General features: G+C 39.2%; 1 protein-coding gene across 3 annotated transcripts in view; it reads right to left on the bottom strand.

Annotated features, from left to right (window-relative positions):
* The window catches only part of NCBP1 (nuclear cap binding protein subunit 1), a 42,414-nt gene extending 26,518 nt beyond the window's left edge, over nt 1-15,896 (bottom strand). Inside the window, exons 1-6 of one of the 3 annotated variants that reach the window (XM_058523597.1) lie at nt 15,768-15,896; nt 6,806-6,894; nt 5,847-5,947; nt 3,548-3,704; nt 1,404-1,511; nt 929-1,050 (exon numbers count right to left, since the gene is read on the bottom strand). In XM_058523597.1, coding sequence (XP_058379580.1) covers nt 929-1,050; nt 1,404-1,511; nt 3,548-3,704; nt 5,847-5,947; nt 6,806-6,894; nt 15,768-15,801 — 611 coding nt within the window. In that variant the 5' untranslated portion in view covers nt 15,802-15,896. Of the gene's footprint in view, nt 1-928; nt 1,051-1,403; nt 1,512-3,405; nt 3,455-3,547; nt 3,705-5,817; nt 5,948-6,805; nt 6,895-15,767 lie in introns of those variants that run through there. The other 2 variants (XM_058523598.1, XM_058523599.1) reach the window with 2 other exon arrangements.
* Nucleotides 15,897-15,926: the final 30 nt, after the last annotated feature.

The following is a 15,926-nucleotide window of genomic DNA, read 5'->3' as shown; positions in this document are numbered from 1 at the left end:
TCCATTTTTTCAAAAAACCATTACAACTTTCAAATATAAAAGCACTTAAAAAAATCTATCATTTAAAGGTAGCTTAACATAATTAAAAAGCAGGTTTTTATCTTTTGACGTCTTTTAGCTTTATTTGTAACCAATTAAGTAGATATTAACAATATCCAAAGAAGTACCTGTTCATAGATAGAAAATGAAACTTACATCAAAATTATTCTAAAAAAACTTAAGGGGACACAAAACCATTACCATGCTGCTGGGTAATTAAGCATAAGTTCAGTAACAAGGCCTACTGTTAGTATTATATCCAATAAGATAAACCAAGCTCTTACATCAGCTTGAAGAAGTGGGTAATGGGAAGATATAGGCCTGTTTTAATTGAAATGTGTCATATTAGTTGAGAAGTGTGGGCTGGGTGGATGGTTAAGGATCACTGTTTTAAGGACTCAGTTTAGGATTAACTTACATAAAATAAATACACATCATGTACTAGGGCAGTGGTTCTCCACCTGTGGAATACATTAATAATACAGATGTCCAAACTTTGCTCTCAAATATTGTGATTCAGTAGGTCTAGGGGTTGGGGTTGGAGCATATTTGAGTGCCATGGATGATTCTTATGCACACTAATATTTGACATCCATTGTGTTGAGATGTTTTATGCCTTTGCAAACATGTACAAAAGCATCTTAAACTATGTTACCAACTCCTTTGTACTGGCAAAGTAAGCAAATGTATTTGATTACTCTGAGGTTTCAGTAAGGTACAACAGTAGGGGCATGAGATTACCGAGAGAAAGCCTTAGGGAACTCTACAGCTTATTTTTGAGAAATAAAACTCAAATGGTATTACTAACAGATAAAATATAACTCATTTATGATATCACCAAGATATCCTTTACCTAAACAACAATGAGAACCATGAGCTGTGCCCTTACTTAAGATAGCTTTCAGTGTTGGCAAAGATGCGGTCCATCTCTGCATCTTTCTTTTCGTACAACTCCTTTCCAACCCAGGGCAAAGAAGACAGAAATGCATACACGTACCAATCCCGTCGCACCTAAAGAATTTTTAAAAAGGTAAGTTTAAAATATGTGCTAGTTAATTTTCATTCATATTGTATTTATTCTTGATTGAAATCCTATAGAAGGTATAACAGGACTTAAGTAAGACATCTGGTTCATTCAGAGCATTTCTAGATATGTTAGTTTTAATCTTACAAGACAGAATCATTTGAATTGACATACAGATGTTACAAGAACCCACCAGTATGCCAGTTGACTTAACTCTTAGATATTAAGAATTTATAGCATGATAATCTGCTGTTATCTTTTGCTTTTTATTACTAAAAGGTTATCAGTGAAAAATTCCTGGTACTATATGGACAAGGTTCAGCATAAGGGATTTTCTTACCTGAGGCACATCTTCTTCCTGAGTTACACTTACAAAATTTTCAAACATAGCAACCATTGATGGGGCAGCAATGACATGACAATTCACAAGATCAGATAAAAAACGGACCTGTTGGGAAAAATAATTTCTATTAAATCTAAATGTCCTTTTATAATAATTAAAAACAAGCAATCTCGTCAAAACCACAGGTCTGAAAAACTACAGCCCACGGGCCAAATCTAGGCCCACTGCCTAGATTTTTTAGTTTTTAATTAAAAAATCTGTGAACTAATTTTTTAGTTTTTAATTTTTTACATATTTAAATGCTTGAAAAAAACTCAAAAGAATATTTTATGATGCATACAAATTATATGAAATTAAATTTCAGTGTCCACAAATAAACTTTGACTGGAACACAGCCATGCTCATCTGTTTACATATCGTCTATGGCTGCTTTTGCGCTACAACAGCAAAGCTGAGTAGTTGTGACAGAGAACATATGAAGGACAGGAATCTGTGCATTTATAGGTTTCCATTCTATACTACACTAAGTACCTAGACTGTAATGTTCTAGCTACTTCAACTTATAAGTTTCTTTTCTGTTTGGCTATGAGAAAATTTTCACTGGACTATAGAAACGGAAATTTCTGAACAGATATTTATTAGGTGTCTTTTGTGTGCCACTGCTAAGCACTATTAAGAACTTGTCATATGTGAGCTCATCATCTAGTGGGACAAGCACAATCTCAACCCAAAGAGATGAGTCCTATACTAAAAGGTAAATAAAAAGTGCTCTAGGAACAGTGACCAATAGAGTGGGGGAAAGCATCATAAAGCAGGTAGCAACCGGGCTAGGTCATAAAGGATGAGTAAAGTACTCAAGTGGAGAGCATTCTAGGCAAAGGGGTTCAATAACAAGGTGTGTTCAGGGATCTGCAAGTAATTTTGATATAGCCGGAAGGTGTATAGGAGGCAAGGATACAGAAACAGATTGGGGCAACCATGAAAGGTCAGGCCAAGGAGTCAGGCCTTAATCTTATAGCCTGATGGGTGTCCAAACTTTGTAATGTAATCAGTAAAAAAGAATTTGATCACATACCTCCAAAACCTGTATATTTATTTATAATACACACTGGCCCACTGAAGTCTACGTATTATGTATTATTAAGGCTTAATTCAGAATCATCTCGTGCACCAGGCTTTTAAGACCATCCACTGTAGATAACGGAAAGGAACTGAGCTTTTTAATCTGTAACCAACATGAGCAGAGCCTAGTTACAGAAAGACCACTCTGGTGCCACTGTAGAAGATAAAGTAAAGGGCAGAGAATCTGGATGCAAAAACATCAGTTAAGGGGCTGTTAAGACATGAGGAGGAAGGCATGAACTATGCTAGAGGCCCTTGAGACAAAGGAGAAGGGACAGATTGGAGAGAAATTTAGGAGATAGAACTGATAGGGCTTGGGGACCGCTTACAGTATATGAAGGGGCAAAGGGAAGACAAAAATTCATGGATGGATTGTCCAGTAGACAGCAGCCACTGTGTGTGCGTTGAAGAGAGGACAGAAGGATAGGAGGTAAAAACAATGCATTGATTTAGGTACTTCCAGGCAAGACACCTTAGGGCTATCCAGGTAGTATTTGGAACACAGGTCTGGAGCTCAAGAGAAAGGCTGAAGCAGGAGATACAGATTATAGACTTGAAGGAGAGAGGAGTCATCAAAATAAAGGTGGTTTATGAAGCTATGAGAGAAAATGAGAATGCTTCAGGAGAGAGTGTTTAAAGAAAAGTGAAGCAAGGACAGAATCCTGGGAAACACAAAAACTTAAGGGGCAAAGCAAGATGACCCAGTAGAAGGAGACTGAGGAATAGAAGGTAGGTGGCAGTAGGAGATTCTGAAAAAAATAGTGCTGCACAAACCAAGAGATAAGACAGTAGTGTAAAGAATCACACGCTACAGGAAGGTCAACTAGGATTTAGTATGAGAAGAAGCCACTGGACTTGGTAACGAGCTCTGTAGTACCTTTAATGAGAATGGTTTCAAAACAGCAGCTGTTGTGGTGAATGGAGAACTGTATTTCAAGAGAAAGGATAAATTATTTGGTTGTAGCTCACCTCTCCCCTCCATTCCAACACTGTCATTATATACTAAAAAACAAACTTACCAAATATACGGCTTCATTATAATTGTTTGCTTTCAATGATTCTTTAAGTTGACGAATCATGGCTTCTACAAATTCTCCACCAAAGTTGTAATTCCTGGCATTCAGCAGTCCAACTAACGTTGTATAAATCGTCAACTTCTCAGGTAACAGACGTGCACTGATTTGAGAACCCAGCACAACAAAAAAAACCCCAAAACAATAGCATTATGTTAAGTTGCTGAATTTTATATTATATAAACCTTTTATCATTTTATTAACTTTGGAACAGGATTAGTTTTAGCTATGTTTTTAAAACTACTTCAGAAAAGGCATAAATATTGAGAAGAGCTGCAGATATGGCTCCAGCAATTTTTCATTTTAATTCTAGTTAGTTAAGCCAAGAGTTAAGAAAGTAAAATACTCTGTGCAGTTGTCTAACTAACATAAATATATCTAATGCCAGACCAGTTCTTCTTCCAACGTTTAGTGGACTCGAATAACAATTCTACAGAAAATGGTTTTGGGCCAGCCCCGTGGCGCAAGCGGTTAAATGCGCGCGCTCTGCCGCTGCGGCCCGGGGTTCGCTGGTTCAGATCCCGGGCACGCAGCGACGCACTGCTTGGCAAGCCATGCTGTGGCGGCGTCCCATATAAAGTGGAGGAAGATGGGCATGGATGTTAGCCCAGGGCCAGTCTTCCTCAGCAAAAAAAAAAAAAAAGAGGAGGATTGGCAGATGTTAGCTCAGGGCCTATCTTCCTCACAAAAAAAAAAGAGAAAGAAAAAAAAAAGAAAATGGTTTCTATGGTAAAACATCGGGGAGATGCTGGGTGAAACAAGTTTCTTTACTGCAGAATCACGAAGAGGGACACACAGTGTGCGGCATGTCTAAACTTAGCTAAACAGATGTCATCGGGATCAGAATTTCACTTTGAGAAACACTATTCTAAGCTGCTTAGAAAAAACTTAGAACTAAAACCAGTTTCAACTAAGTTCCTAACAGTTAAATTGTTGAATTTTTAACATGGTACTCTGACACAGTAAGATTTCTTTACATCCCAGTTTGCTTACTACAAGTGTGTTAATTTTCCTTAAACTTGTTTGAAAAGGAAGGAAAAGGATTACAGTAATAAACTTTTGGAAAAAGCAAACGTTACTTCCTACTTTACGCGGCCTTTAGAAATTAGCTCAAAAAGAAAAGCAAATAAGAACTAATGATCATTCAGATTCTTTTATATTTTTTGTGTTTTCTCAAGATACCTAGCAGAGTATTAGCAACAATTTAGGTTTTAAAAAAATACTCACACTAATAGTAACCATGCCCCCCATCTACCAAAAAGCCATGGTGTTCATCAGAGTTTAAGTATAAATCTACTCCATTTTAATGTTTTCAAAACAGAAGGCATCTTATGGATAACTATAGCAAAATGATTTTTCTTAGTAGTTTCTTAGTCTAAGGACATGTTTTCCTGAATATTAACTGGATTCCTTTTAAAAATGGTAACCCAAATTATTTGTACTTTATGAGAGGTTAAAACGAAATCCACTGATAGTTTCAATTTGTATGCACATTTTTAAATTTAAAAAATGAGCTGTAAGCATTAAAAACATTATTTTAAAACAATTAAAATGACAACTTAAGAGTCACCTTCATAATTTAAAAATAGCTTATAGACAATTCATAATTTCATGTAAAGTACAAAGACGCCTTTATCCAGAAGTCATAGCTACTTTCTTGCAAGGCATCCAATTCAGAGTGATCAATGTCCAGCTGAGGTCTGAATAATTCTACCATTGGAAGAGACTGTTTCATGATTTCATGTAAGACTTTTCCCACTTTAATTTCCTCACAAATTAAATGCTGATACTTGTTCTAGCGAACCTAAGACTATGCTTATTAACAGCTTCAAAAGCTTCTTCAGTCTTCCAAAAAGGGCTATTACTCGAGTGACCAGTTCTCAAATTTGTTTGATACTACTGGTTAAAAATATAAATTAAACTCTATTATATATGTTTAAACGTACATGCTTAAGAAAAACTTTCTGAATATGAAAGTGTCTACTTTCTCACTTAAAAATAGTCAACTGAAATGATTCTAAGGTTCCAAGAAACAAAACATAAGGAAAACGTTCAATTTTAGTCTTATTTATCTCTAAGAAAAAGAGTTCATCAAAGGGCCAAAGGTCATTTCATTTGTACAAATTTCCTGATAGAAGGAAAGCTAATGACATATAGAACATAAATGCAGTTTTGAACATTCACAAAGCATTTGAGAGTAGATAATACATTATCACCTGGATTCATAAATCTTTTGCATACATACACTGTACAAAGAAGCCTTAAGATCTTGCTCTTGTAGTTAGGAAGATCAGCTTCCAACACCCCAGCCAAGCCTTCTAGGTTGCTCTCCAAAGAGCAGGCACTCTGTAGAGGACAGCATATTAAATATTTGTCAAGTACTCAGCAATTAGTGAATTAAAATTTTCTAGGTGATCATAAAAAATGTTAAAGTCTTATATGCATAAGGCACTATGATAGGTTTAGTATATATCAATTCAATATATCAATTCAATGAACAATATATCAATAGTTATTGTTTAGAAATCCATGAATGAATGAGATTTTGTTTTGTTTTGAGGAAGACTGGCCCTGAGCTAACATCTGTTTCTAATCTTCCTCTTTTTATTTTTTCCTTTTTTCTCCCCAAAGCCCCAGTAGATAGTTGTATGTCATCGTTGTCCTTCTAGTTGCTGTATGTGGGACGCCGCCTCAGCATGGCTTGATGAGCGGTGTATAGGTCCATGCCCAGGATCCGAACCGGCAAACCCCAGGCTGCTGAAGCGGTGTGCACGAACTTAACTGCTACGCCACTGGGCCAGCCCCGAATGAGATTTTAAAAATAAGCAGTCTAAGACAGCAGAATAAGTATTAGAAATGAGAGGACATCACAGGCTCTAGTCTATCTCTCTAATGTACTCACTATATGACTCTGGGCAAATTTCTTCAAGTATCCAGAATTTGTTTGGTCTTCCATTTATAAATTGAGAGGACTATTTCCTAAGGTTTCTTCCAAGACTCATATTTTATGAAAATTACTAAAAACATTTAACTCTCAATTATCTGCATCTCAAGGGTTTTAATATGCATTTACTTTGGGATATAGATGCATGGCAAAACAAGCTTTGCTTAAAACTTAGATCAAGTTTTCAGCTGCAGAAATTAACAAGCACAGTCAACTACAATCCTGAGCCCATCATAGTCTGTGCCTATTATGGTGCGTACCTTTTCTCCTACTTTGCATATTAAAGATTCCAAATGATCTTCAGTTTCATTTGCATCAGAAGTTTTCCTCCTTTTGTGAGGCTGTCCTCCTGTTTCAACAATGTAAAAAAATTGACATTACATGATGAATCTGCTATCACAAATTTTATTTAACTTTTTTAATGCTATAATCTCTTTTCTACCAGAAGCCCTCCTTTTTACACACAGTAAAATTAACTGAGCCTCCAATTCTCAGACGAGGCTAGATTAACTATGATAACTATAATAACTATACTATAGACACTATAATAACTCCAGGAGGCATTACTGATGTTAAATTTTGTGTGACTAGTGCCCCACGGAGCTATGAAATGCAGCAGCACTGTCCATTTCTGTGGACAGGCAGGAAATGTGCCCACCATTTGCTAACCACTAGCACTTAGAATAAATACTCTATAACTCTCATATACTACTACTCCCATTCTTTAAACTTCAGTTGTTTACTGATGATCCTCAGTTGCTTGTTCTTAAAACCTTAGCACCAGTAGTACTCATTATTCTAATAATGAAAATTATTATGTAGACTGGTGAAATATGAGTGCAAAACCAAGGAACACTTTGGAAAGTCTTCATTAGGAAAAAAAAAAAAGCTTTTTTTATTAGGTATGAAGAGGAAAACTTCAAAAGATGGGAAAGGGAGCACAAAACATTAGGATTCCTTGCTAGCTTTACAAGTGTCTGAGCTCCTAACTCTTCAGTTAACAGTTTTGGTTCTACACCAGACAGCACTAGGGTACAGTTTATCCCAAACAAAGGTAATTACAATCTGTAGACATAAATTCAAAGAAAAGTCCTCAGCACTATATCAAATAATTGGTGGGGAAAAAGCATATGTTATACGATACCCTGCCTTAACTGGCTCTTGATTCCCTACTTTAACTACTGATCCTACTATGTTAAAAAACTGTATCATTCAAAGAAGCTTAAAGAAAAAAGATCTACCACTCTGAAATCATTTCTGATCATCTATCTGTCCTTTTGATTGCTAAAGAATTCAAGCTGAATGAAGCTGTGCTACAAACCAACCTTAAGCACTGGACTATGTTCACTCTTATTGTTAATGATCTCTTACCATTTTGTTTAAAATCTTAACATACCCACCTTATATCCTTTTGTAGAATAACATAAGGCTTAAAAAATTTAAAATAATAGTGTTAAGTATGGAACATGATGCTGTTGCTATACACAATGTTGGCTAGTCTCCCAATGTAATTCAATTTTTTACTTCCACCAATTTGATTATTAGGTCGGCATGTGGACAAGGAAATGAAAATCCGCAGTTAGATATGGGGTTACCCAGGAGCAAGTTATAACTTTAATCTTCTCCAGACTTGTACAGCCGAAGAAACTGATTTTTACAGAGTTCATAATCACTCACTTGCCACTGGAACATTTGGCTCAAAATGTATGGTGATTCTCATAGAACACAATACTTGGCTATTCTAAGCTTGGGGTGTTAAAAGTCTCTCCAAAGATTAAAATGATCTGCAGGGACCCCTTGAACTTAAGCTGAATAAAATCAATCTATTACTATTCAGATAGGAGCAGACGCAAGTATTGTAAAAGGCCACAGTGTAAAGCACTGTGTGCTTTAACTCCCCAACCCTTTAGTTATCATTATGATCCGGCTTAAATAACCACTGAATATAGTTTTGAAAGGATAATGCCATAAAAATATAACATGCATGCAGCGTGACACCTGAGATGTACTCCTAGTGATATCTGCCCATGTGAAGTTGTGGACATGTGTGGCACAGTGAGATCAGGGACCTTGCTTCTCAAGTATACATCAAACTCAAGTCACAGGACCTATAAAGGTTCCACCACTCGAAGAGCCAACTTCCACACAAGATTCATCCATTGACAAGAATTGCATATTTGATGCAATGTTTATATAAGCTGACAGCCAGGACATTAAAACAGCCTTCTCCTAGAGCAGTGGTTCTCAACTGGGTGAGATTTTGTCCCCCAGGGGCCATCTGGCAATCTCTGGAGACATTTTTAGTTGTCACTACTTGGGGAGTGCTACTGGCATCCAGTGGGTAGAGGCCAGGGATTCTGCTAAACATACTACATTGCACAGGACAACTCCCAACAACAAAGAATAATCCAGCCCAAAATGTCAATTGTGTTGATGCTGAGAAACTCCATTCTGGAAAGCAGAACATACTAATAGTGTTCTTTAGACCCAGACTCCGGTAAGGCTGGGAGAAAGCAAATGCTGAAAAACTAGCTGAATGACAGCAGCTGTTTTGTTTTTTTTTTGGTCATTTTTTTTTTTAAAGCCTTAACCACAGCTCCCTTCTTTTTGGCCCATTTACTTTGCCAAACCTTTATCCCATATCCCACTCCCACACCCTCCCTAAATTAACTATCCAGCGGGCTTGTTCCCAAATCAGTTTGAAATCATATCCCAGTCTTCAAAGCAACCCTCCCCAGGCCCTCTTATAAGCATGAAAAGGAGAAAAGAATGCTGTGGGGAGAGAAAGTAGCATTTCTGAAGAAAAACTAGAAAATACGAGCATCTCTCTTCTTTCCATTTTGACTATATTGAAGGACAAGTTTTGACTAGAGAATGGGTGGAGGGAGAAAGTATTAAGAAGAGATGCCTCACTCTCACCTGACAGTCGAGAGAGTATGAAGGAGAGAGGAAACTACAGACCCAATCTGAACTCATGGACAGGAACAGGATACTGAACTCAGAAGAGAACTGGGCGAGAGCATGGGGAAGGAGAACAACACACCCTAACTAAGAAGAAAATTTTGGGAATTAGCTGAATGTTTTCACATACCCTCAACAAAACATATCTATGGTAGCTCCCAAAGCAAGAACAGATTTTATATTAAAACGTAACTATGTAGAAGTTTTACAATGCAAATTGAAGTTATATACTGTCACCTCACTCTGACACCCTTGGCTAGTACAGAAGAGAGAAGCAAGTCTCTATAAAAACCCATCTGAAAGGATCTTAACACATCTAATAATTTTTTCCCGTTTATCCTACTTTTATATGGATACACTGTACTACATCTTATATCCTTATTTAGGATTAGATGTACTGTGAGAAATTTTAAACCCACAAAGTGGAGAACAAAAGCCAACTCTGTAAAAGAGAAAGTAAAGTAACAAAAACCAACAAGGGAAAAGAGAAAAGTAAAGTACTTTGATCCTGCAGATTTAAAGCAGAGGTAACATATCACTTCTGAAACAAACTATACTCTTCCTCAGAATAACAAATCCCTTCACTTCTATTCATTTTATTTTTTCTATAGTTAAGTAAAAAACCAGCCACAGTCTAAAAGATAAAGACCTAATTCTAAGTAGCTTAAAAGGGGGCTAATATGGGTTTTTGGCTAAGATTATGGACAATCTAACTACTTTCTTAAAAGAACAAAATAATGTATTGAACAGCTATTATATGCATATCCTGTAAGTGAAAGCTTCAGGGGCATTCTTAAAGAGAGGCTAAGACATGAGTTAGATATAGCCCTGCACCAGTATCCTTACACTTGTCTATAAATTGACCTGCAGGTGACCTTCACTGGCAGTCTCCAGCTTGTCTCCCTGGATCCTGGATACCCTAGTCACGACACAGAGACACAGTTTAAAAATTGCCCTCTCTAAGCTGATCCTCTGCTACCTCTCCGATCTCCCACAACTCTCCCCCTCTCACTCTGCTCCAGCAACGCTGGCCTCCTTGCTGTTCTGTGAACACGACAGGAATGCTCTTGCCTTACAGCCTTTGTACTCATGGTTCCCTCTGCGTGGACCACTGCTTTTCCCCAGATGGCCATCTGGTTTGCTCCCTCACCTCCCGCGGGCCTATGATCATATGCCATTCTCAGTGAGGCCTTCCCGACCAACCCATAAACAGCAACTCCTCCCCCAAAGAAGGCTCTACTCTTCACCCAGTTTTTTTCCCCCATGGCATTATCACCATATTTGACTCGATCTTCTGTCTGTAAAAGGGAGGCTCCATCTTTATACTGTCCACTGCTGAACTGCCAGTAGTTAGGACAGTGCCTGGCACTGTTAACTATTTGTTGAAATGATCACTATCTAGTCAAGCATATGGAAAGTCATGGCAGTCACTGACTGATAAGAGCTGACAATACTCCAGAAACGCTCAGATGCATCTATTTAATTCCAACTATAATTCAGCCTACTTTAAAATAGCCTTCTAAAATATTTAAGCTCCTAATATTTCCACTTTTCAAAAAATAAGTAGATGCTTAACTAAAAGGGAAGTATCTAAAATATTTGCTTCAGATCACTTTAGGGTAAACCCTAGCTGATCATTATCCAAATTGTAGCAATTTACAAAAGTTCCAGATTTGGTGTAGTATCCAAGCGGAACTATAAACTGCCTCCCTCACTACTAAATTATTCACCATAGTAAACTTTGATTAATTAACTCTTTATTTTACTTCTTTTTGTTGTATTTATTCAGAGCGTCCTGCAGCAAGACCCAACTGGACAGTGATTTAGCTGCCAGCTAGTACTAAAAGAAGCTAACTCCCAAGAAAGTTATGCCAGTATCCCAATAACCAAAGGAAAAGTAGTTTTTCTCCATATTCACATCCAATTCTCCAGGTTGTCCTCTGGAAACATTTTTACCCCCTTTAGGGATGCCCTAGAAGGGAGAAGAAGAAGAAGAAAGTGAAGAAGAGAAAGCATGAGAAAGGCAAAGAAAATGAGAAGAACTTTAAAAACTCAAGTTCTGTAAACTCCAAGTGATGACTTCAAGCATACTAGTTTTTGATTAATCAAATTCAAAGCATATGAAAACTGTATTTTCTGTGCCCCATATGTACATTATACAAGAAGCCTCCTGTGTTAAAAAAAAAAAAAATCAAAGCATGCAGCATAGTAATACCTGTACAGTGAAGAAAACCTCCCCCTCCACCCTCAACCGCGGACTCACTTTCCCCGGTTTCTGGGCACCGCTAGCCGTGTCTTCATGTCAATTACAGCCACACCTCGTTTTACTGGGCTTCACTTTGTCGTGCTTCGCAGATACTGTACTTTTTTTAATTTTACAAATTTTTTACAATTGAAGGTTTGTGGCTTTTTACAATTGCAGGTTTGTGGCAATCAAATCAAGTAAGTCTCTTGGTGCCATTCTTCCAACAGCATTTGCTCACTTTGCGTCTCTGCGCCACATTTTGGTAATTCTTGCAAATATTTCAAACTGTTTCATTATTATCATATTTGTTATGACAATCTGTGATCGGCGATCTTTGACGTTACTATTATAGTTTTGGGGCGCCACAAACCGTGCCCACATAAGATGGCAAACTTAATCGATAAATGCTGTGTGTGTTCCGACTGCTCCACCAACAGGCCATTCTCCGTCTCTCTTCCTCTCCTCAGGCCTCCCTATTCTCTGAGACACAATATTGAAATTAGGCGAATTAATAACCCTACTATGGCCTCTAAGTATTCAAGTGAAAGGAAGACTCGTATGTCTCTTACTTTAAATCAAAAGCTAGAAATGATTAAGCTTAGTGAGGAAGGCATGTCAAAAGCCGAGATAGGCTGAAAGCTAGGACTCTTGTGCCAAATCATTACCCAAGTTGTGAATGCAGAGGAAAAGTTCTTGAAGGAAATTACAAGTGCTACTCCAGTGAACACACGAATGATAAGAAAGCATAACAGGCTTACTGCTGATATGGAGGAAGTTTTAGTGGTCTGGATAGAAGATCAAACCAGCCACCAAGTTCCCTTAAGCCAAAATCTAATCCAGACAAGGACCTAACTCTCTTCAATTCTAGGAAGCCTGAGAGAGGTCAGGAAGCTGCAGAAGTGTGAAGCTAGCAGAGGTTGGTTCATGAGGTTTAGGAAAGAAACCACCTCCATAACATAAAAATGCAAGGTGAAGCAGCAAGTGCTGATGTAGAAGCTGCAGCAAGTCATCCAGAAGATCTAGCTAAGATGATTAATGAAGGTGGCTACACTAAACAGCGGATTTTCAATGTAAATGAAACAGCCTTATGTTGGAAGAAGATGCCATCTAGGACTTTTGTAGCTAGAGAGAAGTCAATGCCTGGCTTCAAGGCTTCAAAGGAGAGGCTGAGGGGCCAGCCCAGTGGCACAGTGGTTAAGTTCGCATGCTCTGCTTCGGCAGCCCAATGTTTGCAGGTTCGGGTCCCAGATGCAGACCTATGCACCACTTGTCAAGCCATGCTGTGGCAGGCATCCCACATATAAAGTAGAGGAAGATGGGCACAGATGTTAGCACAGGGCCAACCTTCCTCAGCAAAAAGAGGAGGATTGGCAATGGATGTTAGCTCAGGGCTAATCTTCCTCACCAAAAAAAAAAAAAGAGAGAGAGGCTGATGCTCTTGATAGGGGCTAATGTAGCTGGTAACTTTAAGTTGAAACCAATGCTCATTTACCATTCCAAAAGTCAGGGCTCTTAAGAATTATGCTAAATCTACCCTGCCTGTGCTCTATAAACGGAACAACAAAGTCAGGATGACAGCAAATCTGTTTACAGCATGGTTTAGTGAACATTTTAAGACCAACGTTGACGTACTACTCAGAAAAGAAGATTCTTTTCCAAATATTATTGCTCACTGACAATGCACCTGGTCACCCAAGTGTGCTGATGGAGATGTACAACACGATTAATGCTGTTTTCATGCCTGCTAACACAGCATCCATTCTGCAGCCCCTGCATCAAGGAATAATTTCAACTGTCAAGTCTTATTATTTAAGAAATATATTTCATACAGCTACAGCTGTGATAAATAGTGATTCCTGGATGGATCAGGGCAAAGTAAACTGAAAATCTCTGGAAAGGATTCACCATTCTAGATGCCATTAAGAACATTTGTGATTCGTGGGAAGAAGTCAAAATACCAACGTTAACAGGAGTTTGGAAGAAGTTGATTCCAACCCTCATGGATGACTTTGAGGAGTTAAAGGCTTAACTGGAGGAAGTAACTGCAGATATGGTGGAAATAACACGAGGACTAGAATTAGAAGTGGAGCCTGAAGATGTGACTGAATTGCTGCAATCTCATGATAAAACTTGAACAGATGAAGAGTTGCTTCTTATAGATAAGCAAAAAAAGTGGTTTCTTGAGATGGAATCTACTCCTGGTGAAGATGCTGTGAAGACTGTTGAAATGACAGCAAAAGATTTAGAACATTACATCAACAGGTGATAAAGCAGGGTTTGAGAGGATTGACTCCAATTTTGAAAGAAGTTCTGCTGTGGGTAAAATGCTATCAAATAGCATCATATGCTACAGAGAAATCATTCATGAAAGGAAGAGTCAACTGATGTGGCAAACTTCACTGTTGTCTTATTTTAAGCAGTTGCCACAGCCACTCCAACCTCGAGCAACCATCACCCTAATCAGACAGCAGCCACCAACATCAAGGCAAGACCCTCCACCAGCAAAAAGATGATGACTCGCTGAAGGCTCAGATGATGGTTAGCATTTTTTAGCAATAAATTATTTTTTAATTAAGGTATGTACATTGTGTTTCTTTGGATACAATGCTACTGCACACTTAATAAACTACAGTATAGTGTAAATATAACTTTTACATGCACTGGGAAACCAAAAAGTTTGTGTGACTTGCTTTACCGCGGTGGTCTGGAACTGAACGTGCAACATCTCCACTGTAGGCCTTGGCGCATACACTATGTATGTTTAGCCCATACACTAACACTCCAAAACTTTAGGTGTCAGATGAGAAGGCTGGACTAGAATATCCTATCAAACCACACTCCAGCAGAAATCTGATGTTTCATTGTTAAAACTAAATACACGTGATTCTGCCCCTACCCTCAACTGCCCCAATATTCAAGGAGACAAAAATGTTAGTGCAGAGAATTAATTCAACTAAAAATTTTTACTCCATATTTTTTCTTACATCACTGACATCTGCCAATGTTTACCACATCTTAAGCATTAACAGATGATAAACATTATTACACACTAAGGTTTAAAAGGTGGTATAACCCAGGCAAGATCACAAAGTAAATGGTGGGGTCTAGCTTTGAACTTAAACCCTCTGATTCCAAAGTCTGGCCTTTTAACCACTACAGTACACTCTTTTCAAAGAACAATACACTAAAACATTAATAACAGAATTACTCTTAGTTTCTTCTTCTTTTTTTTTTTTTGGTGGGTGTGTATTCCTGACCGATTTTTGTAATTTAAGTATCTTTTTCAATTTTTAACTAGCAAAATTATTCTTCGTTTTTATGACGACAACATCATGGGGACATGAGATCAACCCTCCAAATGGAGATGGGAACCCGTGAGCTAAATCTCTAAGAGCTCTCCAGTTAGTTTTCCAGCACTCTTTCTTACACGAGGGAAATACGCTTATGGCCAGTTCCAAACCTAACAACATGCATCTGTTTATTAGTGAGTGACCTCTTGGGTGTGGGTAAGAGACAGATTTCTTTCCCTGCAGCTTGAAAGGAGGCAAATGACCGAGACAGGGGCAAACCTCAGGCTGTGATTCTTCAGATCTCTCAGTCCCGGCTTTGTCCCTTTCCTTCAGGACTCTTCCGAGAACCCTCTTCAGGGGCAGTTTGAGGGTCAAAAGGAGACACCGGGACTAGCGGGTTCCTGTCACTGTCCCTGAGAGGCGGCCGCACAGACACAGGTATACCTCCCCTCTCGGCGATGCTAAGGACCAAATCCTGAAGTCCTTAGAGACCAGGGGGCCACCAGGCCTCCTTTCCGCCGACGGCTAAAGGAGCTGGGGCGGGGGAAGCAGGGGCTTTCCGGGGGTCGCCCGGCCACACTCGCTGTGCCACCCTCCTTCCCTCTGTGGCTCCCCGAACGCTCCCGGGGCGAAGGGCTTCCCGTCCCTTCGCTGAGACCCGAAGACCCAGGAAGCCCAACCCGGGCCCCCCCGGGCGCGGCCTCGGCGGCCGGGCCGGACACTCACCGTCGTTCTCGTCGCTGTGCCGCCGCCGCGACATGCCGCACGCCGGTGCGCTGCCGAGCCGAGACGCCGGGGGGGAAGCGCGGCAGGAAGCGTTGGGCCGCCGGCCGGCGCGAAGACAGCGGCGCGGAGCGCGGAGTGGCCGGCGCGCAGGCGCACTAG

Source organism: Diceros bicornis, chromosome 28 (assembly GCF_020826845.1).
Source record: "Diceros bicornis minor isolate mBicDic1 chromosome 28, mDicBic1.mat.cur, whole genome shotgun sequence".
Classification (NCBI taxonomy): domain Eukaryota; kingdom Metazoa; phylum Chordata; class Mammalia; order Perissodactyla; family Rhinocerotidae; genus Diceros; species Diceros bicornis.
The sequence above is the reverse complement of the archived record's forward strand: the minus strand, read 5'-3'. Positions and strand labels throughout refer to the sequence as shown.